The sequence below is a fragment of the Exophiala bonariae genome (assembly GCF_035927105.1).
Source record: "Exophiala bonariae strain CCFEE 5792 chromosome Unknown scaffold_17, whole genome shotgun sequence".
Lineage (NCBI taxonomy): Eukaryota > Fungi > Ascomycota > Eurotiomycetes > Chaetothyriales > Herpotrichiellaceae > Exophiala > Exophiala bonariae.
This window is the reverse complement of record NW_027042492.1, coordinates 319,197-333,183: the sequence shown is the minus strand read 5'-3', so window position 1 is coordinate 333,183 and position 13,987 is coordinate 319,197. Positions and strand designations below refer to the sequence as shown.

Genomic DNA, 13,987 nt, shown 5'->3' with positions numbered 1-13,987 from the left:
CCTATGCTCAACGTGTGGACTGCTTGAAGCTCATAGCTGATAAATGAATGCCTCCCCAATATCGCCAATGCCCGCCAACGCTTCAGTAGATATTTACTTCTGCGACTGGTTATTAGTCGTTTGAGAACCCGTCACATCAGAACCATGATAACTTGGATATCAGGGAGCACTTTCTTATTCCTTAGTCTGAGGATGCTAAGGCCCTCCTGATGTCTATCTCCCCTTTCTCCCTCCACCACTCTTCCCCTTTCCCTTACTACCACCACCAGCCTTGCCCTTCGCATTACTGGCAGTAGCCCCAGCACCACCACCCTGAACGATCCTCGCTCCCTTGACAGGAACATAACCCACTATCTCTTCGACTCTCCAGTCCTTCAACAAGTCCAACTCGCGTCTCCACACCTTCTCCTTCTCACGACTATTCTCGTCGACGACTTTGGGTCCTCTCGTCGTGAGACTACCCCAGAAGCCGAGGATCTCACGCACGACTTTCCCCTTCTTCACTGCTCCAGGCTGTAGCTTGACCTTGTATTTCTGGCGGGCAAGGGCAGTCCAGGGTGCGACTACTGGAATAGCTGCGATAAGTTCATCGCCGGGTTCAGGTAGGGCAACAAGTCGGTCGATGTCGAGTAATTCTCTTCGTTCCTGTTCAAGTTGTTCTTTGCTGAGCTCGTCATCTTCATCTAAAGCTGCGGCATCGGCGCCTGTATGACCTTCAGCAGCAGCTTTTTCAAGTCTCTCACGCCGGAGACGCTCCTTCTCCGCAGCTTTGGCATGTTGAGCTTTGCGACGTTCCTTGTCAGCTTGGAGTTTGGCGTCACGAGCTGCTTTGTCTATCTCGGCTTCAGCTTTGCGTTCAACTGCTCGGTTTGAGCCAAGAAGCTGCATGGCGAGCGCGCGGTCTTCTTCATCCTGCTCAGCATACTTCTTCTGGGCTCGTTTTGCTTTCGTTCGTTTCCCGCGGGACAATTGTTGCTGTTTTGGACCAGGCTTTGTGTTGGCGCTGGATGAGGCTGGGGTTGAAGATTCGCCAGGGGTAGAGGTCGAGGTCTCTGGTCCTTCCTCCTCCTCATCGCTATCATGTTCAGATTGAGCTTCGATCTTGATGTCAGCCTTCTCTGCATCATCAGCGCTCTTGTCTTTCCCAACTGTCTGCAACGGATTCGAGTGGTAATCATCACCTGCTTCAGATGCATTCGTCGAGGCGTTGTCGTCATCGTCATCCTTTTCATACTCGCCGAGCGGAACACCTCCGGCAGTGTCTGCAACCTGGTCATCCTCATCTATCTCTTCTTCGGCATCCTTCGCCGCATCTTCGAGGTCTGGAATGGCTTGCTCCCGTACGGATAAGGCATCCTCTTCCTCTTGTGACAGATCCTGATCGTCAATCGCTAAACCTTGTGCGTCTCTTTCCAAAGCCTCAGCTTCTCCTGAAAGCATGCTTTCTGTTCGTTCCAATCGGTGCTTACCATGGTTCGCTCTGCTCTCGTCGCTGATCAACCACAGCACACCAAACCCTAGAAGTAGTTGGGTAGGTGGTAAGAGATTCTTGTGGCCTCGAATAACAAATCCTCCGGTAGTAAGATATTCACCTGTCGGGGCAGTTTTGCTCACTTGCTCTGCATTGACCCACCATGCTCCCATCACAGCTTTGGATTCCCAGGCGCTACTCGTGCAAACGGTCAAGGCACCAGCCTGTGACAACGTAGATGGTGGTATTGGTGCATCAGGCGTTCTTGGATTGTTTTTGACAATAACACTGGCAGCACCTTGAAGATCAGCGTGGACGTAGATGTCTCCTTTCTTCAGGTATCTGCGATAGAGTAATTCGTTTTGCTGTGCATCTTTCCCTCCTATGACTAGATAGCCATCACTGGAAAGGAAGTACAGAAATTTTTCAAACCAAAATTGCTTTCTGGCTGGTCGAAGTGTCGCCTTTTCTTGTTTGAGCCCCTTCTTCAGATCGGCCTCAATCTTTTTCTCGGCGGATTGAAGCGCTTTAGTTGACGATTGTATTGTCTTCTGCTCTTTCACAGCAGCTGTCTTCTTCTGCTCATAATACTGCCTTGCATTTGCCCAGGGAGACAATGCTAGGTCGATATCGATTGCAAGCCGTTTTTCTGTAGGCTTGGACGTAGATTTGGCAGCAGCTTTGCTGACTTCTTCGTCAGAGTCCGCTTCGTCATCAGTCCTATCTTCTTCATCACTCTCTTCATCCTCTTCAACTCCAGGCTCGTCGAGAAGAAGAGTGACCGTATTCTCCTCAAGTTTCAGCGGCAAATTGACCATTTGAGCAACCACATTTCCTCGCTTCTGCTCGTTTTCGATCAACTTTCCGATGTCCACCCAGTCCATACCTTGTCCAACCAGTCCGTTGACTGCGGCACAGGCTTCTTCCACTCGGTGGGTGTTTGCTTCTATCGTTTGCGCTTTTCGAATATGTAATTCTTGCACCTGTTGGAGTGCACCCAGTCGCTTTGCATGGTCGGCTTTGGTAGCTTCCAACTTCCGCCTAGCCGTCTCTTCGCGCTCAGTGAGCTTTGATTCCAGCTTTTGAGACTCAATTGAGGAGTAGAACTCATCCACGGTCTTGTTGAAGCCGTCGAATTCAAGAATGCGCAGGTCAGGCTTGTTTTCGAACTGAGCTGGTCTGAACGGGTGATAATCATCGTAAAGAATTCCTTCTCGACTAGAGTCTTTAGACTCTGCGGCACTAGGCTCCTCAACTTGTGTGGACTTTACTTTCGCAATAATGTAGCCCTTTGACTGGGCACCTTCAAATGATTTGAAAATTTCTCCCGCTCGTTCCAGTGCCGTGATAACTGTCTCGAATATGTCGCTATTCTCAAGAGCCGCGTCTGCTTTGGTTGCCACATCAATCCCCGATTCTCGGAAGACGTGATCCAACAGATGAACAGGAAACTCAGGGAAAGCGATACTTAAAGCTTTCTTCAGGTCGTCTGCTCCCTTCGCTCGCTTCGCCTTCTTCCCGCCAACCTCAGAAGCAGCCTTTGCTCTTTCAACGGCCGCTTGTAGCGCCTCCTTGACGCGGTCTCTGGTAATGGGAGGTACACCATGGTAATTCTGCTTGGCGTCAAGGATATATTTTCCACCCAGCTTGACGTCAACATCTTCATCACCCTCTGAAACCTGGCGGAGAAGGACCAAGACATTTAGATCGGCATCGGTGAGAATGACATTTCCAGCTGCGAAAAACTCCAGGTATAACCGATATTGCCCGTCACTGAAACTGATCTCAATAACCCGATCTGTGCCAATCTGGGAGACACTTGTGACCCGTCTGCTCTTGAGATATTTCCGCAATCGACTGACAAATACAGAGGGTGCAGTGGCGGCAGTGCGGGAGAAGGAGGTCAGATGGCAGCGGAAGCCGGAATCAACGAGTAATTGTTCCCGCTTGCCTGGTTTGGCGAATTTCAAGAGGAAGATTCGACTTGAGAGGTCGTAGATGTTTGATATTCGTAGTGTGATGAGTGTGGAGGCGAGTTCAGCGGCAATGACCTAGACACATTAGATGTTTGTCTGCCCAGAGCACTCGGTCGTGTGCCTGTACATCGAGGGGTAAGTAGATTGGAGGGGCATATGGGTTTCTTACCTTGACGTCGAGGGACGAATATCGCTGCTTCATGATAGACAGTGGTTAGAGTTGTCTAGACAGTAAGTCGCCAACAGTCTGTGATCAGCCCTCGGAGGTATGGTCTCTCGATCACAAATTATTCTCGGGGTTTAAATTATGACTGATGAAATATACTGACTTCCACTGAACGTCGAATGACGTCGATTGTGGTTCCCACAGTCAATTTCATAAAGCGGCGGTGGGATTAGTGCCATTTTTCTAAAGGCGGCGGGCATGGTAGGATATCACACGGGCATCCCAGATGTGCCGTGGACATGTCCACTGTTGCGAGTTCAGAATAAATATCATTGTAAAGTAAGAACAAGAATAGAATATCTCTTAAAAATTCCACAACGAAAATCCGAGAATTTCAGGTCCACTAGGGACTTCGTGATCTGGTGCGTACAGAAATATCACTGTGTGGGAAGCTTGAATCTCCTCAAGGATTTCAAGTGCTGATATCAGGGCTGATACACTGGAAGTAATATGGGTTCCACTGCTGGCAGATGAGGCCCGACTGGCAGCCCGTGGGGCCGCTGTAATTGATACCGCCACATTGCTGCCAGACAGCCACTGAGCCGCTGCCACCTTGAGTTGGTGGAGTGGTGGTCGCTGGAGGTGGTGCTACGTTGCTAGTGGTGGGTTTCACCACGGTCTGGAAAGTAGTTGGCACAGCAGTGGTCGACGCAAGAGCCGTGGTTGTTGGTGCTGGGGATGTGGGCGCCGGGCCAGATGATGCACCATCCCAGACAGCGGGTCCAGGAATTGGATATGGCTTGACACCATTGTAGAGGTCGAACAAGATACCAGGGTCAGTGGCAGAATATGTTCCGGGAATCGAGACACCAGCTGGAAGAGTTGTAGTTCCAGACGAGGTGATTTTGACCTGAACACATTCCATGTAGAATTGTGCCCCATTGAGACGATCACCCTCATGAAGGGCGATGATCTCACCACGGAGGAGGTATTCGCCAGGGACAAGGTCTGGGATAACAACGGAGTGTCTACCTCCATTGGCCCTAAGTCTCTCAACGCCCCATTGTCCGTCGAATCCATCCTCTGCGAGCTTGACCCAGCCGTTACCGGCTGATCCCTTATCGGTGGGTGCGATGTACACCAGGACAGGACCTCTGTGGGAAGGATCGATGATTTGATCGCCGGCACTCCGGCTCACATGGTGCCATTCGAACTCAAACTGGATGACTTATTAGCATCAGAAGAGAACTCTGCTCAGAAGATGAAGATACCTTGTCGCCAGCTTTGACTGATAGCGTCTTGGCTGTGGCAGCGTTGTTCACATTGCAAGTCATGTCCTTCGACTTGACATCAACGAGAGGCGAGTTATTGGGGGGCGAACGAATATATCCCGAAGCACTGTTGCCTAATCCTTGATCAACTCCATTGATCCAAGCTGCCTGAATTGTGGCATGGGCAGCCGCTGCAGCTGCAAAAGCGATGATACCGAAGGCCTTCATCTTCTCAGGTGATGAGGATGGTGTTTGTTGTCTTTGAAAGAATGGCTGTCAAGCTGGTTGACTGTAACGAATGACTGGTAACGAATGGATGCCGACCTGCGACGAAGAGATGAAAAGCGAATGAGGAAATGGGAATCGGAATAACTGCCTGAAGGATGGAAAGAGCAAAGACAGGAACAAGTTCCCATCTTGCGGTCTTATATAGAGCGACCGATACGTCCAGAACCAGTAGCTCGGAGTGCCATGCCTTTGTTCTCCTTACCTAGCCATCGATGAGATTAGAGGTCCACAGAGGTATATCAACTTCAGGCTCGCTTAGCAAAGTGGCAAACAGTCTGCCTAATGTCCCGAGTCTGGATGCACACCATCTGATCCGATGACACGGCAATCCAAGCTGCACAAGGAGCACTCCTGGACTCCCGGTACATAACGAAAGTCTTCCTGCACCCCATCATAGTTCGGGTCTTTTTGGCAGATCTTGGCGACCCGCTGGCACGTTTCAAATATCACCCAGCCAAAGGCATTCGCCATGGATCCTAACGTGAATGAACCGAAGTTCTGGCGTGCGGATCTCGTCCGAGGTCATCCTCGTCATCGACATATATGAAAAAGCCAGTCCTGACTCCTGAAGCCGTTCACCTCGGCCTGGGGTCCAGTCTAAATGGAAACACGTCTATCGGTCGCGATGAGGCATCATGAACTTGTGACCAGTCACATAGTTGGAAGTTCGCCAGGTCTTGATTTGAGTGCCAGTTTCTTCAGAATAAGTCCAGCCGTGCATAGATCAGCTCACTGTTGATGCCACCAGTCAAGGATCTGGCCTGACTCCCCAGAGATTTGATCATGTTTCAGGGAGGACGAAGAATTAAATTATGCATGATCTAACGTTCACCAAGGCGGTATCCCTGAGTTAACAGCCGCTAGTCTCGTTAGCCTACCCGTCCCGTTCTAAACATGCGAATACGGACGCGCTAAGATAGCCGAAGTCGTTAAAGACCACCATGATCAGGCCTTCTAAAATGTCCGACCTTCAGTTTAAGTCTGATCACCACTAACTACTGAGTAGTGAGAGGAACAATATGGATATCCGTCAGGATGCCACTGAGGTTCCAATCTCAGGATCTAGGTCCGGTAGAGTGCTTTGATTACGGCTTGGAATCTTAGTCAGGGTACTGCCAATGATGCGCTGTGAGACCAGGAGAATTTCCAATCTGGAAATCTATGTATGTCAAGCCGGCTAAGTCGTACGTCTTGCTGGAAATGCTTCGGGATATCGACAAAGGCATATTGTTATTCTGGTCGTCTCCTCGGACCATGAAATGGAGTGCAATATACACAATCCATTCCCCACGCAACGCTAGTTGAGGAAGGACAACACCCGCGCCGTTGCTGATTGAATACCTGCCTCGCTAAATCTTCCAATGATCTAAGTGCATCTTCTTTCTCGACGATCAAACTCTTAGACAATGCTATAGTAGAAGTCGATGAAGCCAGCAGGCATGAAAAGACAGCTAACATTTAGAACTCTTATTAGCTACTCATGGGATTCAGTGAACTTCAAGCAGGTGGGGAGTTGATAATCCCACCGAACAGAAAGGAGTGGCTAATGATGAAGAGAGGCTCTAGTACAATACAACACGCTAATCGTGACATCAAAATGCCTATATTCCTCCGTAATGGAAATGGATTGCAGACCGAACCGTAGGTCCCAGTAACATCATACCGTATAGCATTCATGCTGGAAGCTCAGCCCATAGTATTGGTGGTTATGAGTGGGGCAAATTCGATAGGGCAATAATCTCAGAATTTCAGCATTCGAGCTGCAATGTGAGATGCCATCACCTCAAATCAGGACGCAGTGAGTCATGCGAGAGTCCTAGGTCCATCCTGGCACCCGATTAGGTCGATTTGGGTTCATATCAGGGCGATTTGGGTGTCTCAGGCATCGGTCCAGGGAAGTCCTTTCGGTCGCTCAACTAGCCACTACTATGAGCGGTCGATTGGTGGAAATGCCAGGTGAGCAGGGTCATGGTTGATAAGATCTGAGCAAATCTGAACATGGAAACTCGGTGGCATTTTCATCGACAACTCAAGTGTTCACCACCTCGAAATTGGTGGCGGTGGGAGTTGCTGTGGCGTTCTCGGGTCTTGCATGGTCCTGTTTGACTGCTGGCGAGCTTTATCAAATTCACGAACCATGATCTCACATTTTATTTCACCACAAAGTCGTTTCCTCCTCTCAATTGGAAGCTTGTCTGCAAATGTGAGACCGCTTGCCCTCTCTACGGCTTCCAGAGGAACTTCAAATTCTGCCAGACTTTTCCCATTTGGAATTTCAGCGTTGGGTAGAACAAAAGCCCCAAGAGCAACCTTCTCTATTGGACTGCTCTGTCCTTCCTCGGCGTAGATGATCTTGTAGAAATGGGTTGGCACGGCGACGTTTGGGGGATTTCCAATGACCTCGTATGAGACACGCCATTTACCATCTCTCTCATCTCTTTTTGGGAGATACAAAGGACCTGTGACAACCCTAACACTGGGATATCTCTTGGCCAGATTGCGACAGAAATCTTCAAAATGTGCCCAGTAATCCCGGTTAAAACCCTCACCAACCTGGGGGCACATGTTGCTCAACACAAAGGTCGAGTCCATGGCTTCTTGAGACCATTTGGCATCGGCTGCGGGAACTTGGTGACCTCGATCATAGCCACTTCTTGCATAGTCTGAGAGCTTTGCTCGAAAAATCGGAGGGACAGACAGATCTTCGTAGAAAACACTATGTCTCCTGTCGGCATTTTTCAGTAGTAGAGACTGTGGGGTGAAATGTTCAGCAACCCAGTGAGGATTGCGGGTGGCTCGGTTGAATGAAGAAAGATGAGAAGGAGTTGTGAGGGTATCAGTCACCGGACCCGGGAAGCCATATCTCAAAATTCCGGAGGGATCAACCGGTGAGATCAAAGATGATGAAGGATGAACGGCAGCAGAGACAGGGAGTTGAACCGGGACAGGGACAGGCGTGGGGACTGGAGCAACCGGGGATGGAACCTCCTTGAGGGTGGCCGAAGGTGCAGTGGGAGCGGTATTCTTGGGCGGTTTGGAGAAGAGAGCGGTGACAGAAGCACCTGTCGCCGCCGAGGCGGCTGCTATGACAAGTAGCGTTGTCTTCGACATCAGGAAGATGATACAACAGCAGGAGAGAGAGTTGAGTGCTCAGACTGCTGTCAAGAAATTATTTGGAGAAAGCGCGAGTCACGCGGCTGCATTTCCGAGTCGGTCGCGTGCAGGACGCGAATCTCGGCAACATCCGTAGCTTGGCGCCAGTGTGAGTCTCAGCCAATTGATGGCTGTTTAATGCGCAGATCTTGCTTCTTAGCGCCGTGCAGGCCGTTAGCTTGCTCAGTGCCTCAGCCTTACGGAAAGTACTGACAAGGCTGTGGCCCTGACGTATCATGGGCCGTTCATTGGCCGCCTCGTGGCTCTTGCCTAGTCCGTTTTCAGTTGCAATCAGAAGTCTTTAGGGTCCTCATTCCTCGAGTCCTTCCATGCCTGCATTCAGTCTCAGTCGTACTTGTACCCTCGCCACCACAACTATAAACTTCAACTTCAGCCTTTAAGTTTTGGCCTAAATATGCTCTTGTCCTTTTGTTACTTCTTCTTGGTCTTCTGAGGTGTTGCATGTTACTACCCCCCCAGATAACCGGCCGGTCTTCACCATGACGATCGACAACGATACTCGAGGATGGATCATGACATGCATCAGCGGCGTGGGTATGTATGATCGATGCACTCTGTTCATCACCCTGTTATCTACCAACTAAGTTTGCTAACACTTCTCAGCGTGTGTCATCGGTGCTGCGATCATCTGTGTTGACATCCCGCTCCGCCAAATCCCCTCTTACCGGAACTTCTCCATCACCGAAAGCGATGCTTTTCTTTCGGCCTCACTTAGCCTGAGTTTTGGAGTCATGGTGAGTCGATTCAGGCCAGCTACATTTCAATAGATGTTGACCACATTCTCCAGCTCTTTTCTTCCCTCTACTCCATGCTTCCCCAGGCAAAGACCTACCTCAAGGATGCCGGCTATTCTCCCCCGGCTGCTTCATACCTGCTAATTGGTCTATTCCTGGTCGGAGTAGTAGGCATTCAGCTTGCCTCCCGTGTCATACATAATTATATTCCCTCACATGTCGTCGACTGCGATCACACCCATGACGATGAGGAAGTCGCAGCTAAAGACCAAGAAGAGATGTCTCAACATGGGCACGATGACGAGCATACGAATGGCTTGCCTATCACGAGATATTGCTCCGAGCCACCTCCGGATGACGAAGATACCCCCCTATTGGCCAGGACAGCAAGCTTTAGTCCTACGAAGCCTCAGAACCGGCAGCCATATGAACAAGACCAGAATGGGGACCACGAGCAAGTGTTTCGCACCGCTCCCACCTCCAGACGGCCTTCCATGATGCCTAGAAATCTCACGTGGACTCTGTCGAAATATGTGGGAGGTACAAAAGATAATTGCGACGCATCTGGACCCTGCATGGGCTTTTCGGATCCATGCGGACAGGACTGCTTTAAAGTGGTTCAGAGACGTGGGTCGGTTCTGCCTGGTCATGGCAGTCCGTTCGCACGTGCACCAACCTGGCGGAGTCAAGCCGATATCCGCATCGAGCCCGCAGTGGAGGAAGCAGAAGAGGAGGATCACTTGGCCAATGGTGCACCTCTGACAGAAGCCCATACCCATGACGGCATCAAATCTAGCACACGTTCACGGTCGACCACGCACCATTATCACCACGCTGAGCATCAACATCTCGGATCTGTACATACTCATCGACGGGCATCCGAACAAACACAGTCGGTGGGCAAAGAACATCACCATCATGTCCCGACCAATGCTTTCATGTCCATTGGCCTACAAACCTCAGTGGCCATCGCCCTGCACAAAGCCCCTGAGGGATTCATCACATATGCCACAAACCACGCCAACCCAACCCTGGGTTTCGCAGTTTTTATGGCACTCTTCATTCATAACATTACCGAGGGCTTCGCCATGTCACTTCCTCTTTATCTTGCCCTCGGGTCTAGATTCAAGGCGATAGCTTGGTCATCATTTTTGGGAGGTGCATCGCAACCAATTGGCGCCGCAGTTGCAGCTCTCTGGTTCAAGCTGGCCAAGCAAAGTAATTTTGGGGCTCCTACAGAAGGCGTGTACGGAGGGCTATTCAGTATCACGGCAGGAATTATGGCCTCGGTGGCCTTGAGCCTTTTTGCCGAAAGTCTTCAGCTCAGTCACAACAAGAGTACGTGCATAGCATTCGCGTTCTTGGGCATGGGCATTCTGGGGGTCAGCTTTGCGCTGACGGCAAAATAAAGACTTCTCAGAGCGTGTTGGGACGGCTGGGTGGACTTGGGTGTTTTTTGGTATACCCTTCTTCTTTATCCTTATGACTGAAATGAACAATATAGCAACCGCTTGTGGCGGGATGCACCGCCTCATGGTGCAGTAACCAGTATAGTTGACCTATGATATCAATAACTTTTGTACACTATCCTCTCAAGAACTGAACCTAGTAGTAAATTATCGTATGGATTCCCGCCGTGCTACCACCTGAGCTTTCATACCCCGACAAGGCGGCCAACATAATCACGTCTTGAACTTTTTACACCCTGCGAGCATAATCGAGACAACAATATCAAACATTCTTCTCGACTACTTTGGCGGATGACCTATGCAGCGATCGCCAATGCTAACGGTGTGGTGAGTGACCGGATCGAACATAGGGATAGAACTGGAGGCTCGAGGTCAAAGGGATTCTCGAAGTCGACCTGTGCTGATCTCCACAGAGACAGCAGAAGCAGCAGAATCAAATGGCAATGATGTTTGTTCATTCTCAACATGCACGCGAACGGGGAGAAACACCTTCTTTATGCACAGAATGGTATGCCGTACATCCGACCTCATCGCGGTAGTCAGCCACACACACTGAGATGGTCAGTGTTTGCGATGTTGTAGTTTTCAGCAAGTACAGGACTCGGGTTAATCAGCGAGGTTTAGTGTATTGCGCCAAAGACGACACGTATATATGGATCGGAGACCGGTGCTGCCTATGGCAAATTGATGGCAAGGATTTCCTCCCTAGGCAGGCTGGAAGTCCAGCCCAATATAGAGTCTGTTGTCTCAGTGTGTTAGTGGTGGAACATGACCTTGAACAACAAAAGCAAAAATAAATAGGCACAAAGTAGGTGTTGTACGAAACCACCTGTTGGGTTATGAAAGTCATGCTACTTGATTATGGTGCAGGTCCAACATCAACGTCAAGCCATCTTCCACCGCAAGATTTTCTCAATATTCGAAGTTGGGTCGCTACCCTTTTCGCCGTTCTCTCCATTTCTGCTAAACGCTGTTCTTCTTTTTGATAGCGAAATGCCAGACGCTCATGTTCAACATTCCAGTCTTGCTCACCATGGACTGCTTGCCCTTGATTTACAGGAGGTGGTGGTGGGGGTATTGATTTCCACCCTGGATGGAGAACTAATTTCTCAAGGCCTCTCCAGCCTCCATTCCATTCGGGTCCAATATTCTCAGCCTCGGCATTGTCACTAGATGTCATTGAAGGCCAAAGAAGTGCATCCCACCAATTGCCACAACCTGTCAGGTCTAACCAAGTCAAACAGTAAAGTGCTCGACTCAGTGTGCGCAAGATACCGGCAGCTTCGCGCCAATCATTATCCAGGGAGGAATATATGTTTGTTCCACCATACACAACGGGTCTAGCACCAGGCACATGAACGACAGCTCGTGTTGTGGCCGCATTCGGTGTGAACGTGGGTTGCGGCCAGTATGCTAGCGACAAGGACGATAGAGTACCTAGCTCGGTCGCAAGCGAACACAACGACGTCCAAGAGGCCGCATGAGTGTTATCTGGAGATATGGAAAGTGACAAATGCTTCAGGTTCTGAAAACTGTGGACGACTCGAGGGACTGCTGTGGGATTATTTTTGGGAAAGTCGTCACTGTCATCATCAGCATCCCAACTATCCTGCACATCAACTGAAGTGGATGCCTTTTTGGCAACAGTCTTGGTGACCAAATCTTTCTCCAGTCCTTTCAAACTTGTCCAAAGTCCGAGTCCATTGCCGAGATCCAGACGCTGTACTTCATCGCGATCTTCCTGAACTTGTTGTTCTCCATCTAGGAACAAGATCCTCAGTGGATTAAGGCCAGGAGATCCCAACTCATTGTATATGGCTAAGTAGCTCAATAGGGTCTCTTTGAGATTTAAAGGCAGGTAGGCCAGGTATTCACGTTCATACTCAACGTGCCACGCCCAGTTGCTTGCGATCTTTTTCAAAGCCAAATGCTGTAGAGATCGCTCCGGCGGGAAGGATCCCGAAGGGAGAATGCTTGATCGGACCTGTAAACGACGACCGTCATTTTCATATTCACCATTACTACCTCTTTTATACTTCGCTGGAGCATGAATAGAGTCCGTCAACCATGATCGTGGTGGAGGTGGACCAGGGATTCGACGAAACCGAGCAGGGCTAGGATTTCCAGGACCATATCTGATTGTTCCTCCACCATGGTTGACGCCGACTCGTGGCTCGGGCGGTGGTGGCGGCGGCGGGAGGTCTAAGACTGCTCTTACCGACGGAGGCACTGAACCCGCAGTTACAGTGGTGAGTGCTCCATGAGGAGAGTTCTGCTGTTCCTTTCGCAGTTGCTGACGACGAGAATCTCGTATCAAGTCATTGACAGTGCGTTGTGAAGATTCTTGTTGGGTTGTGGATGAGTGGGATAGTGACAGGGTGTGTGAACTGCTTGACTGCGGCTTAATCTGGAGAGACTTTTGCTGGTATTTCTTTGGCATAGATGGTGATGGCGGTCACCGTCAACTGAAAGCCCAGGCTTGAAGAGGTGAAAGAACGAGATGGATTCAATCACAGTGAGTGAGAAGGTGTAGACAATAACTCCCCTATGACTCTTGCGACGACGGTTCTGGAGAGCAAGAGTCATCATGGAGACGCCCACCTGGATAAGGGAACGGTGATGTCACACTACATCGCCGCTTTAATGTCTGCCACCGGACCTTCCACAAGGCTGGGGAAACAAGGCTGGGAAGACCGGAGTTTCGGCACATTTGCTAAATGAAAATATTGCTTGATAGCTCCTCCGGCTACCCCTTCTCACATGGAGCCTTGCCGATAAGGTTCCTTCACCAAGTCGCAGTCGGTTCTGATCTATAGTTCAATCTCGGACTATTTGCATTGTAGATACGGTGCTCATAGTCGATGGATATATGTTATTGGCGGCAGACTTGTCTGGAGTCCCTCCTAGGTTGAAACAACACCGCAGTGCGCAAATCCACCCCGTGGTTAGCGTCTTCCATTGTTGCTTCGCGGTCGATTGTACGATGTCATCTTTCACATATGGTTCAGCCAAAAGCTGGGTATTGTCGCATAGGCAGTGACAGGCTAACTATCTATCGGACGCATTTCCTGTTGTCGTCTCGCTTTTGCTTCTCTCTCAACCGTTTTCCTCCAAGCTTTGCTCTTCTCTCCATGACTTCTTGATGCTCTTGGACTACTTCAAAAACTTTCGATCATACAGCTCTTCAAGATGATATATGTATATCCCGATATCCAATACCAATACCTTCTATTGACTATTCTTCGTTGGCCAACACGAAGCCATTCTCCCATTTCGGATACACGATCTCGCTCATGCCACCTCCCTCAATGACCTCAAATTTGCAGCAATAGGAACCAGTCTACAGTCCGGAGCAGCTGATTGATCCTGAATTACATATCGATGTCTGAGGGCGTGCCTAAGATGGCCAACTTCCCGGCCTAAGACTGCTACATCGGC

The 13,987-nt window shown here is 49.9% G+C and overlaps 5 protein-coding genes across 5 annotated transcripts; 1 reads left to right on the top strand and 4 right to left on the bottom strand.

Annotated features, from left to right (window-relative positions):
- Positions 1–213: 213 nt before the first annotated feature.
- Positions 214–3,649, bottom strand: LTR84_003730 (uncharacterized protein; the record flags this gene model as incomplete). The annotated part of the gene is made up of 2 exons (XM_064847314.1): positions 214–3,522; positions 3,617–3,649. 2 exons carry the CDS (start codon positions 3,647–3,649, stop codon positions 214–216), a joined length of 3,342 nt encoding a protein of 1,113 aa, XP_064705035.1.
- A 436-nt stretch (positions 3,650–4,085) lies between these two features.
- On the bottom strand, positions 4,086–5,112 carry LTR84_003729 (uncharacterized protein; the record flags this gene model as incomplete). The annotated part of the gene is made up of 2 exons (XM_064847313.1): positions 4,086–4,832; positions 4,885–5,112. 2 exons carry the CDS (start codon positions 5,110–5,112, stop codon positions 4,086–4,088), a joined length of 975 nt encoding a protein of 324 aa, XP_064705034.1.
- A 2,097-nt stretch (positions 5,113–7,209) lies between these two features.
- LTR84_003728 (uncharacterized protein) lies at positions 7,210–8,283 on the bottom strand (the record flags this gene model as incomplete). Its single annotated transcript, XM_064847312.1, has 1 exon — positions 7,210–8,283. The coding sequence occupies one exon, from the start codon at positions 8,281–8,283 to the stop codon at positions 7,210–7,212; it is 1,074 nt and encodes a 357-aa protein (XP_064705033.1).
- A 542-nt stretch (positions 8,284–8,825) lies between these two features.
- LTR84_003727 (uncharacterized protein) lies at positions 8,826–10,489 on the top strand (the record flags this gene model as incomplete). Its single annotated transcript, XM_064847311.1, has 3 exons — positions 8,826–8,880; positions 8,950–9,080; positions 9,134–10,489. The coding sequence occupies 3 exons, from the start codon at positions 8,826–8,828 to the stop codon at positions 10,487–10,489; spliced, it is 1,542 nt and encodes a 513-aa protein (XP_064705032.1).
- Positions 10,490–11,408: 919 nt separating this feature from the next.
- On the bottom strand, positions 11,409–12,989 carry LTR84_003726 (uncharacterized protein; the record flags this gene model as incomplete). Its single annotated transcript, XM_064847310.1, has 1 exon — positions 11,409–12,989. The coding sequence occupies one exon, from the start codon at positions 12,987–12,989 to the stop codon at positions 11,409–11,411; it is 1,581 nt and encodes a 526-aa protein (XP_064705031.1).
- Between the last annotated feature and the right edge of the window lie 998 nt (positions 12,990–13,987).